The 12,176-nt window shown below is 47.0% G+C and overlaps 1 protein-coding gene across 2 annotated transcripts in view; it reads right to left on the bottom strand.

Moving 5' to 3' along the window:
• Fanci (FA complementation group I) overlaps nucleotides 1–8,666 on the bottom strand; it is a 56,364-nt gene extending 47,698 nt beyond the window's left edge. Inside the window, exons 1-3 of one of the 2 annotated variants that reach the window (XM_039101037.2) lie at nucleotides 8,585–8,666; nucleotides 4,989–5,091; nucleotides 1,910–1,982 (exon numbers count right to left, since the gene is read on the bottom strand). In XM_039101037.2, coding sequence (XP_038956965.1) covers nucleotides 1,910–1,982; nucleotides 4,989–5,072 — 157 coding nt within the window. In that variant the 5' untranslated portion in view covers nucleotides 5,073–5,091; nucleotides 8,585–8,666. The remainder of the gene's footprint in view (nucleotides 1–1,909; nucleotides 1,983–4,988; nucleotides 5,092–8,584) is intronic. The other variant, NM_001427670.1, reaches the window with a different exon arrangement.
• Between the last annotated feature and the right edge of the window lie 3,510 nt (nucleotides 8,667–12,176).

The following is a 12,176-nucleotide window of genomic DNA, read 5'->3' as shown; positions in this document are numbered from 1 at the left end:
CTGTGGTGCTAGATACACAACTCTAAAATACTAAACGCCACTGAATCATATAGTTTAAGGAGATAAGCTATTAATGTCAACTATCTCAGTTAAAAAAAAACAAAACAAAACATATATTTTAGCTAGGCCTGGTGCTGCACTCCATTGATCCCAGCACTCAAGAGGCAGAGGCAGGCAGATCTCTTGAGTTTGAGGCCGGCCTGGTCTGCAGAGTTCTAGGATAGTCGGGTCACACTGAGTAATCACTTTAAAAGGATGACTTATCTTGGTATGTGGATTATATCTATATCTATATTTAAAATGTCATCGTGTAACTGCAGATTGCACACCTGGCCAACTTACCAGGACAGCAATGACTGCAAGTTGGTTTCTATGAATCTGCGATAATTTACGACACGGTCATGTAGGCTGTCCATGTTTTTAAATACAAGCTAGTCGCAAAAGTGGAGCCACAATAATCCGCCTGGGTTTATCTGGCTAAGGAAGGAGCTGTCCATATTTCTTCTTGAAATACAAACAGGCATTTGCCATTACTGTTTCATCATTTCTTTCTCCCTGATATATCCAGAAAACGCAGAACGAGTTTCCATAAAGGCCGACTCAGCTAAATGAACTGTGGGGTGTTTTTGTGCCCTTGCAGTTGAAATTACATTTCTGTGGAGAAATAGAAATAAGCCAACTAAAAATAACTGTCAAGACTAAGGCCATTTTTTTTTTCCTGAGACAGAGTCTCTCTGTGTAGCCCTGGCTTTCCTGGAACTCACTTATGTAAACCAGGTTGAGCTTGAACTCACAGCCATCCTCCTGCCTCTGCCTCATGAGTGGACTAAAGCCACTTTTAGTTTTTGACTTGTAGAATTTTCTTCTACCACACCTGGGCTTGTAGATTCTATCTATATCTTAGTAGGTGGGAGGTTGTGGCAGGAGGATCACAGTTTCAAGGCCTAAGTGTAGTGAGATCCTGTCTCAAAACCTAAAAACAAACCAAGAACCTGGAGACAGGCACAGCAGTGCGCAGCTGTGATCCCTGCACCCAGGAAGCTAAAGCAGGAGGACTATGTGAGACTGAGCCCACCTACACTATAGAGACCTATGCCAAAAAAGGGGCTGAGGATGGGCTCGGAGAAATGGTTCAACAGTTAAGAGTATGTTCTGCTCTTACAAAGATCCTGAGTTCATTCAGTTCCTACCAGCTACATCAGGCGGCTTATAAACCACCTGTAACTCTAGTGCCAGGGAGTCCAACACCCTCCTTTAACCTCTATGGGCGCGCGCATGCACGCGTGCACATACACATACACTCCCCCTCCCCCACACACACACAGAAAGAAAAATATTTAGGGCTAAGGGCTAAGCATACTGGTACACACTTTTAATCCCAGCACTCAGAGGCAGGTGAATTTCTGTGAATTCACCTGTGAATGCCAGCCTGGTCTATAAAGCAAGTTCCAGACAGCTGGGGCTACATAGTGAGATCCTGTCTATAATTAATTTATGAATCCACTCTGGGTCACAATCTAAACATGGAACCATTGCTCAAGATAATGAAACAAACGTGTTACATTGGGCATTGAGGCTCTGTATGAGGCATAAAGATACTCCATTCCACTCCAGAGTTCCCTAGGTCCTCGGTGAGTGCTAGACACATCTTATTCTCATCTCCACAGTCCGAAAAGGCTGAGGAACCAAAGCAGAGTATACTCTTTACAGGCCTCCAAACCGGAAACACCAATCCGGTTGGATTCCGATTCCCTTCAGTAAGGTACCTGAGCATCCCCCTGAGGAGAGCACTGCTTCAGTCGAGTCTATAGAACCCTGAACAAAGAATGTCCCAGTGGGGCTTCAAACAGCAATGACACCCAAAGAGAACCAATCTCCCAACAGGTACACTGCAAGGGGTGCCAATCACCTTTGAGGATGGCTCTCAGGAACGTTCCAACAGCTCTTCCTTTCACTGCTTGGCTCTCAAGGAGACTGGCCAACTGCAAGCAGAGGAGAAAACAATCACACGTCTCTCCCTGAAGGACCTCCTCAGTCTGCAGAATGGAGCAGGTGCTGCCGGCTTCAGGCCAGACTGAAGCACACAAGTACTCCTTTTCCATAGAGCAGGGAGAGCCCAGGAGAATCCCGGGCAGCCAAGATTAAAGCCAGGCACAGCGATGCAGACCTGAAATCCCAGCACTTCAGGATGAAGCAGGAGGATGTTCATGAGTTCTAGGCCAGCCTAGGATACACAGCAACTACAAGTCCAGCAAGAGCCACAAAGCGAAGCTTCTCAAAAAAACAAAAAACAAACAAACAAAAAAAAATCAAAAATAGAGACAAGGGCTGGGCCGGGCTGAGCCGGGCTGGGCCGCAGCTTAGCTAGTAATGTACTTGCCCAGTATGCACAACACTCTGGGTTCAAACTCTTGCACTCCAAAAACTGGGTGCAGTGGCCACACACCTGTAACACCAGTGATCCCCAGATCTAGGCAGGGGTATCAGAAGTCCAAGGTTATCCTTGGCTGAGCAGTTTAATAGCAGCTTGGGCTAGAGACCCTGTTTCAAAAACAAAACCAAACCAAACCAAACCCTAATAGCTATTCAGAAATTTATAGAGCCAGATATAGCAGTTCATGTCTTTCACCCCAGTATCTGGGAGGCTGAGGTGGGAGCTCAAGGTCTATGTACATTACAGAGTAAGACTTTATTTCAAACTCCCAAAGGTGGGATACGGGGGTTTCGTTCCACAAATATTTATTAACTCTTTCGTTAGCACTGGGTGCTATGGCATGATTCAGAGATGCCCACCCACTCATCTGTGATACTTCTAATGCACACACTTGTTCAGAGACCAGTCTAAGGGTGAACAAAATGGACAGGGCAATTTGACTCAGAGTTTATGAGAAAGACCAAGAGATGTCGTAAAGATGACGAAAACCTAGCTGAGACAGTAGCTGGAGGAGGGGGAAGCCAGAGCAGGTGGAGCTGGCAAACCTCCCAGGTCAGAGACACCTAAGCAGAGACTGGGCAGGTAAGAAAGGGCTGGCTGTGCACACAGAGAAGGAGGCCCCGACAGAGCAAATGCTCGGACCCGAGAGAAGACCCACGTCAGGTGAGCGGTAAGGAAGGAAAGGGTTGGGACGACAGGCGAGGGCTGGATTGAGAAGCCTGGGCTTCATCTATGTGCATGAGAAGCTGCTGACTGGAATCGAGAGCCACTTCTTAGGAAGGGAGATGGGTGGTGGCGACGGACCAGGCACGAGAGACGCCTGCCGGGAGACTGCCTGGATGTGTAAAGAGCAGATGACGTCCTGAGGACATAACACAGCCATGTTGAGGGCCAAGGCTTGGATCCACGCTGGAAATCAGCAAAACCTTTCCCCTAGGTTAGTCTCAGAAAGGCAGAGCCTTCCCCTAGTCTAAGCACAAGTGTTACGAATGATTTATTAGTGTGTGCAAAAACTGGCTGCGGCAGCTTCCTCCTCATGCTTTTCAGCTGAGACTGCTGGCCTATAGACACCTATGGAGACTAGCTAATCCAACCCCTGGTGCTGTGCACAAGAAACGTGCTGAGGTCCCGGGTTGCTGCGGCGAGCAGTTTGCCAGCTTTTTTTGTGTTTATCTCCGTGATTTTACTAGTAAATCAGTTCGTTTCTTCATTCCCTTGCTATTCCAAGTCAGGGTTCCGGGATCAAGCTATGCAGGTCACTGCAAAATGATGAGAAATTAAGGCATGGACTCACAGAACACATCACCACAGTCCTGGAAGGAGCTGGCACCTTGATCTGGACCCCACTGCCCAGACACAGGAAACAAACTGTTATTACTTGAGCCATTGTGTCTGAGGTCCTTTAGAAGGAGACAGATGGTCTAATCCATCCTAGTTTGGAGGTAAAGGAAGGCAGAGTGATGCCTGCCGAGAAGGAAGTCAGTCAACAATTCTTAATTTCAGACGTAAGCAACCACCTGGAGGGTGGCAGCACCAAGCGACAACGGTGAGATTTTGGTTTTAGTAAGTGCCTAAATTACCCAGAGGGCTTACCAGAGCACACTGCTCATGTCCACCCGGGTTCTGTCAGAGCTTACACTCTCTGTTCCGAGACAAAAGGGCAACATGCCAAGTAGCTAACCATATCACTATTGCTTCATTTTTAAAACCATGGATTCACAGTGGAGGTTCAGGCATTGGTTTTCTTTTACCAGTAATTAAGAAAAAAAAAATTTTTTTTTTTTTTTTGCCTATGAACCTATTCTCTTTACAGAAGAACGTAAACGAGGACACATCCGCAAGTGAACTAGTGCTTTGCACCCAAGCTGCAGCCTCTACGTAGCTTCAGATGCGACGGCCCTGAGGACTACACAAGTATACCGACTCAGGCCGGAGCTGGTTCATCGGTTAACAGCGCCTGCTGTGCTTCCAGAGGACTCAGGCTTGACTCCCAGCACCTACATTGTGGCTCACAACCATCTGTTAGTAACGTCAAGTCTAGGGGACCTGATGGCCTCCTGGCTTCCATGGGCACCATATGTACATAATGCACATGCAGGCAAAACACACACGGAATAAAAAAATGAAAAACCAAAAATATAAGGCTTTGTAAATACTCACTGCAAAGGCAGTCTAAGGTTATCTCTGATTTAAAGCTAATTACAAATGGCTTTTGTTGTCCCATTTAATCTCAGCACACCGTTTGCTTGATTGGTTGTTTGGGGTTTGATAGCATTGGGGACTGCATCTGGGGGCCTGTGGGCACCAAAAGAGTCTTCTGCCCCTGAACTGCACCTCACCCTCTCTGTACTTTCCTTTTAGTTCAGGCAGAACTTGCAATCTTGTAGGTTTCCCTGATAGCAGGATTGCAGCTTACAGCTCGGTGTCTGTCCATGTTTACCAAGTAAACCCTCGTCTCCTAACACTGGCGAGAGAGCCCGCCAGAGCATCCCCATGGCTCAGTGGCTGCTGTGCTCTTTCCCGCCCACACCACACAGCCTTTGACTGTACTCACGTCATCAGCTTTCAGGGTTTGAAGAAATTCCTGCAGTTTGTCTGTAGTTTTATCTGTTGCTAGAGATAAAATTTTCAGATCCATGCTTGCTCATATTAGAGAACTGTAAGTTAAAACAAAAACAAACAAAAAAACCAGTCACAGTTGGAAGCTTCTAGAAGTAAACCTGAGTAAGTCACGCCTGTTACAGACAACACAGGCACGCTCAGCAGACAGAGCCGAGCATAAGGAGATGATGCTCACCCTGGTCAAGCCTTAAGAATTCCCCACAATTCTGTACGTGATTTCATAGCCTTTGTACACATTTTCCCCATCCATTCAACATAATACTTAAAGCCAAAAGAACAGTTAGCTCTATATCAAATATATTGCAAATAACTAGGACTATATAAACATATCCTAAAATATTGTTCAACAAGTGAGTTAAACAATGGCATCGTAAATGGTAAGAGCCACTTGGATGGTATAATAAAAACGAGTGAGGCTGAAGATGTGGCTCAGTGGTATGGGGCTTGCTTAATATGCACAAGGCCCTGGGTTCGATTCCCAGGCCTTCCAAAAGAAAAAAAAAAAAAGGAGAATGAGAGCAGGGAAGTGGGGGCGACTTGTAGAGGGTGGGGGAGATGATCACATGCACTAGCTGTTTCGCTCAAACCAAGAAAAGGAAAGGCAGGCTTAGGAATTCAAGACCAGCACTCAGCTACACAGTGAGTTAGAACCCAGCCTAGGCTATAAGAGACTCTGTCTCAACAAACTGAAGAACAAAACCAAAGCCAGTGAGGCGCTAGTGACACTCAAAATGTTGTCAGGAGGAAAGTCTGAGCTGGAAATTAAGAGACTAAATTTAGGTAGCCAAGATGACCAGGTGATCTATAGTACTGGGAAGGAGGGCCTCGTGAACAAAGGCATGGCAGTCGGAATTGAGCACTGTGTGGGGGAACAGAGGGAGACTGGCTGTGAAGGCAGCCGAGTGGAGCAGTAAGAAGGCTTGAGAGAGGGTTTGGGACGAAACAAGATCTCAAGTGTCAGAGAAGGAACTTAGATTTTAATGACAACCATCAAAACGTTTGCGAGTAAGAGAGTCTGAGGAGGCGGAAAACAGTCTTCCAGGCAAACTGAACATCAGATTAATACGCAAATCAAAGTGGGAAGGGAACGTGGAGAAAGAAGAAACTTAGAGGTGGCCTTGAGCTGTGTCAGTGGAGATGGGGGGGGGGGGCATGACCTGAGTAGTGGAAGAGATGCATGGGGGCACACTGGCCACAGGACCGAGTAGTGCAGAAGTGAAGAGCCAAATGCAGGCTGCAGGGAGAACCCACCCTTTCCTCTCCTCCTGCTCCCAACAACATCCACTCAGCAGCTCCACCCAGAAACCTGGGCAAACCCTCAGGAACCTCTCTCACCCTCCAGGTCCACTACCAAGTCCTATCCAACCATCTCCCAAAGCTGGCTCTGACTACCTCCCACCTCTACTTGGACATTACTTCAAAGCCACCATTGCCCAGCACAGAACCACTACAAAAATAGTCTCTTCACTTATTCCCCTCTTTCAACCTATCCTTATCTTAGAAGTAATTTTCCATTGCTTTCTTATTAGAAAAAAATCCAAAAGGAGGAGAAAGGGGAAGAGGAAGAGAGGAGGAAAAAGAGAAAGGAGGGGGGAAGGAAGAAAAAAGGAAGGAAGCCAGGTGGCAGTGGCACATTCCTTTAATCCCAGTACATGGGAGGCAGAGGCACATGGATATCTGTGGGCTCTAGGCAAGCCTGGTCTACACAGTGAACTCCAGGACAGCCAGGGTCACCAAAAAAGACCTCATGTCAAACACACACACACACACACACACACACACACACACACACACACACACACACACACACACAGAGTCCTGGGGCTGGAGATGGCTCAGTGCTGGAGCCTCCACTGCTCTTGCAGAAGTACTGAATTCCATTCCTAGCACCCACATCAGGTAGCTCACGACTGCTTGGAACTCTCTTCTGGCCTCAGAGAGCAGCTCCATACACATGTCCTGTACGGCTTAAGCCCATGCCTAACTTCCTTTATCACTCTATTCTTTTTGTTATTATGTTAAATAAAGAATTAGAAAAAAAATCACATTATGGAATTAACCAGACCCAAAGTCTACAAGCGTCAGAGAACACAGTTATAACAGCCATTCTGAAGCCGTGGATCTTCACACTGGGTTTTACACCTTCTGTATCAAGTACGCTCTTACACACTTACCCACCCCCAAACCAATAAATTACGGTTCAGACATTGTTATAAAGGAGCAGTTGTAGGTAATGAGCATTTAAGTCACAAAAAGGGGACATAGAGCTAATTGGTTTCTAATTTTAGCACTCTTCTAAAAACAATGAATTGTTTCCTGTCCTTCAAATCCAAGACATCCTTATAAACAATTTCTCATCTGAAACAAAATACCCACCCTTCCATCCTTGCTCTCAATTTCCACAAAATCTTCAGACCTCGGCTCAACCCACTCCCCCTCAGATGCTCAGGTTAAATGCTCTTCCTCACATCCTCTGCAAACACCAGTGAAATTCCTTCCACAAAGTTACCACCTTTTTTAAAATTTTTGTTTATTTAATGTATGAGTGCTGTGCTCCATATACATCCGCCTGCCTGAAGAGGGCATCAGATCCCCCTGTAGATGGTTGTGAGCCACCTTGTGGTTGCTGGGAATTAAACTCAGGGCCTTTGGAAGAGCAGCCAATGCTCTTAACAGCTGAGCCATCTCACCAGCCACACCTCCCCCTTTTAATATTACATTTTAAATTTATGGCTAGGTCTCCCACTGGTGTCTACAGTTCTATGACTGTTTCCAGTTTTGTTTATCGTTGTTATTTTGAGCACAGTAACAGGCTTATATTAAGGGACTAACAAATATCTGATGTGGACCAGAGGGTTAAACTGCTGGTAGAACTGCCCAGCAGGCCTGACGCCCTGGGTTTAATGACGTCGTAACCCTAGAACTGTGTAAACCCGGCATGGTGATGCACTCCTGTAATCCCAGCACTCAGGATCAGAAGGTCATCCTCAGCTACACAGTTTGTAGCCAATCTCAGACACTGGCTCAAAAACAAAACAAAAAGGAAAAACTATAAAATAGAGCAGCTAATGTAGATTTTGCTATCCTAGCTTCTATATACAGTGCCGGAAAAAAAAAAAAGTAAGCGTTTAGTGATGACTAGGTGATTGCTTTGTATGTTATAATAAACGCTATGTAAACGAAAATCGAAATAAAACATCCAGTGGGGTCGTTAGCTTTTGGAGTTCCGTTCTGCTCCAGAGTGCACTTTTTGAGTATCCTGCCTATCCAACATGAAGCCAATGGCCTGTCTTCCCATGAGCTCCACGCGCAAAACCGGGCTGGGGGACCCACCAGAAGCAGGTGCTGACCCTGCAGGGCAGGACCATTAAGGAGGCCTGAGCGGGGCGTGCCTCGGAGAAACCCGCCAAAGCTGATGTCCCCGACCCATGCGCAGGAACCAGGTACGGCGGGACGCCACGTCGCAAGGGGAGCCCTCCTGTCCTCACCATCCCACTTCTTCCCTCCCGGTAAGCCCTAGACAATCACCTCAACCTCAGCGAAGGATCCTTCCAAAATTCCCGCTCAACTCCACGTAGCCGCACTTCCGTTTCCCAGAGCAACAAGTCCCGCCCCCAAGGCGCACTTCCGACTTCCTAATTTGATGGAGCGTACCATTTTAGATGACAAGGGGGTGAATCTTTGCGGGGATCATGGCCCAAATTCGCGAGAGAAGGGGATGCAACCTGCCCACTCGCTTTCAGGGTGGAGGAGTGGGATGGGACGGGAGACCTCAGAGTAGCATGCGCGTTCCGGGATGAACGATTAAGCGTTTTTTGAGCTCTGTATTTGAAGTCAGTGTAGAAGGGAGTGAATCAATTGTGGCGTTTCTGGTCTTTTGCATTGGAAGCACCTGAAGAGGGGTGTGGGGAGGGGGCGTTTCAGGTCTTTTGCATTGGAAGCACCTGAAGAGGGGTGGGTGGGTGTGTGTGTGTGTGTGTGTGTGTGTGTGTGTGTGTGTGTGTGTGTGTGTGTGTGTGTGTGTGTGTGTGTGTGTGTGTGTGTGTGTGTGTGTGTGTGTGTGTGTGTGTGTGTGTGTGTGTGTGTTGGAAGCACCAGGTGTGTGTGTGTGTGTGTGTGTGTGTTGGAAGCACCAGGTGTGTGTGTGTGTGTGTGTGTGTGTGTGTTGGAAGCACCAGGTCTTTTGCATTGGAAGCACCTGTGTGTGTGTGTGTGTGTGTGTGTGTGTGTGTGTGTGTGTGTGTGTGTGTTGGAAGCACCAGGTGTGTGTGTGTGTGTGTGTGTGTGTTGGAAGCACCAGGTGTGTGTGTGTGTGTGTGTGTGTGTGTGTGTGTGTGTGTGTGTTGGAAGCACCAGGTCTTTTGCATTGGAAGCACCTGTGTGTGTGTGTGTGTGTGTGTGTGTGTGTGTGTGTGTGTGTGTTGGAAGCACCAGGTCTTTTGCATTGGAAGCACCTGTGTGTGTGTGTGTGTGTGTGTGTGTGTGTGTGTGTGTGTGTGTGTGTGTGTGTGTTGGAAGCACCTGAGCTTGTTTGATGGTGAGCTGAGTGTGAAGACTGAAGTAGGGCCCCTCGGATAAGGCTGTAAGTTGTCTGTGGTATTAGTCTAGACTGTGGCAGTGGGAACGAAGGGGTAGGTAAGGACATCAGGGTAATGGGTCTACGTGACCAGATCTGGAAGAAAAAGCTGTTGTCTTAGGGTTTTACTGCTGTGAACAGACACCATGACCAAGGCAACTCTTATAAGGACAACATTTAATTGGGGTTGGTTTACAGGTTCAGAGGTTCGGTCCATTATCATCCAGGCAGGCATGGTGCTGGAGGAGCTAAGAGTTCTACATCTTCATCTGAAGGCTGCTAGTGGAAGACTGACTTCCAGGTGGCTAGGATGAGGGTCTTAAAGTCGATGCCCACAGTGACATCTATTCCAACAAGGCCATACCTTCTAATAATGCCACTCCCTAGGCCAAGCATATTCAAAACCTTGATAACTGTCTTCCCGTGCTCCTTGCTAGGACTCTTCTACCTTTCTATCTCTACATTGAACTGTGAGAAGTAGCTAAAACCCAACAGCTGAGGTGGAGGGCAATTCCTGAGAGGAATCCTTTCACTAAAGAATCAGACAACTTCATCCCATCTCCTCACAAAACCTTCTTTCCAAACTCCTTCTGGGACCGCACCATTCAGCTGTAAATCTGTTGACAGTCTATATGAATTAAATAGGTCTATATGGACTAAACTCACTAGCACCCCCGAGTTTCTGTGTGTGCCTCTCATAGCACTTATTGAATTGTCTGTATGAATGTCTACCCTGATACATGAATGATATAGTACCTATGTTTTTTTATTACCATTAACTTTGTGCTTATGTTTCTTTGAGACAGAATCTCACATAGTCCAGGATGACTTTTAACTTGCCACATAACTGTGACTGGCCTGGATGTGTTTTGTAAAGTCAAGGATATGTTTTATAGAGTGCGGTATGGTGCAGTGGGTGAGGGTACCTCAGGTAGCCCATATTAAGGCATCCCTCCCCCCTGAGGTACCAGCCATATGATGGGTCTAGTATAGAATAGAATTGGGAGCATGGGAAGAGGGGCTGAGAAGGGAGTAGAGGCAGAGAAAGAGGGGAGAGAGGAAGATATGGAGCTGGCATGAAGAGAGAAAGAGAAGAGGCCAGCCAGGAACACAGCAGGGGTGTTGGGGGGGTGCAGGAGGAGAGCGAGAATGGGGTCAGAGAGAACAAAGGGAATCAGAGAGAGAGAGAGAGAGAGAGAGAGAGAGAGAGAGAGAGAGAGAGAGAGAGAAAGGGCAGAGAGTCAGAGAGCAAAGAGAGGGCAAACAATCCCTTTTATAGCAAGCTGGGCCTACCTGGCTGTTGCTAGGTAACTACTGGGCAGAGCCTAGAAGGAATGCTAAGGTGCTGACAGGCCTTGAACTCCTAATCCTTCTGCTTCTATTTCCCAAGTGCCTGGGGTTGCAAATGCGACAGCACACGTGGCTGGCCAGCATTAACAGTGTTAGGAAGATAAAGAATAGATTTGGATTAGCGTCAGCTTTTCCACTCAGGTGCAGGCTTCCTTACCGAAGCAGCTAATCTTTTCCCATTCAGTTCACCACCTAGATTCCCTATGTGAGCCACTATGTAGGTACTTACTGGGGGCTGGCTCATTTGTAATCCCACTACTGGGGAGACTCAGACAGGCCGGTTTGGGGACTCGCTAGCAAGTCACTTGGAAAGGCTGTGAGCAGAAAGTTGTGCCACATAGCTCACTTGGAAAGTTCCAGACCAGTGAGAGAACTTGCCCAAGACATGGCACCAACAGTTGTCCTCTGACCTGCATTTCACATGCATGCCCAGCTGCTGATACAAACATGTGTGTTCCTGTGCACACATTAAAAAAAATAACACAAGTGTGCATGCCTCTGCACGCTTCCTAAACTTGGGTCTAATGCTTCTGTACCAGAACAGCTCTACCCTTGAGTTTCTAAGACTTACTGAATACCTTTCTGAATGGTGCAGGCTCTATAACTCTTTCACGCCCATTCTGAAATATATATGTATATGCACATGTATATGTATACATATACATACATGTGTGTATATAGACATATATGTTTGAATATATATGTGTACACACATATGCCTGTGATCTAAAAGTTAATATTGGCAAATACGATTGGAATGAAATTCTGATGATTGTCGATAGCCAACTTTTCAAGCAAAATTAACATTACTTGGAAAATTGCATCCAAGAAAGCTGTTATATTTTTTATTTAATTCAATAAATTGTGACACGAATACCACCCGTCCGTTTTGGCTCACGACAGAAACAAAGTTGAACGGCGTTTGCACTGATATGCTGACCCTGCAAATGCAAGGCCCTCCTCCCATCTCCTCAGTCAGCTGGGGCGGGGGAGGCCAGGGAGCCCAAGGGTGTCTGCCGGGGCAGCAGTGTAAGTTTGTGGGCCACTGAGGACAGTGGCACCATTGTTCTAGCCAGAGGAGCTAGAGATGAACAGGACTCTGGGGATGGGAGGGGAGGGTAGGAGGAGGCAGGAGAAGAGCTGTGAGCAGAAAGTTGTGCCAAAGGGAGCTCTTCTACCCCTGAGGGCCTCCTG

This window comes from Rattus norvegicus, chromosome 1, assembly GCF_036323735.1.
Source record: "Rattus norvegicus strain BN/NHsdMcwi chromosome 1, GRCr8, whole genome shotgun sequence".
In the NCBI taxonomy this organism is placed as follows: domain Eukaryota; kingdom Metazoa; phylum Chordata; class Mammalia; order Rodentia; family Muridae; genus Rattus; species Rattus norvegicus.
Note: the sequence above shows the minus strand (reverse complement) of the source record. Positions and strands in the feature narration are given on the sequence as shown.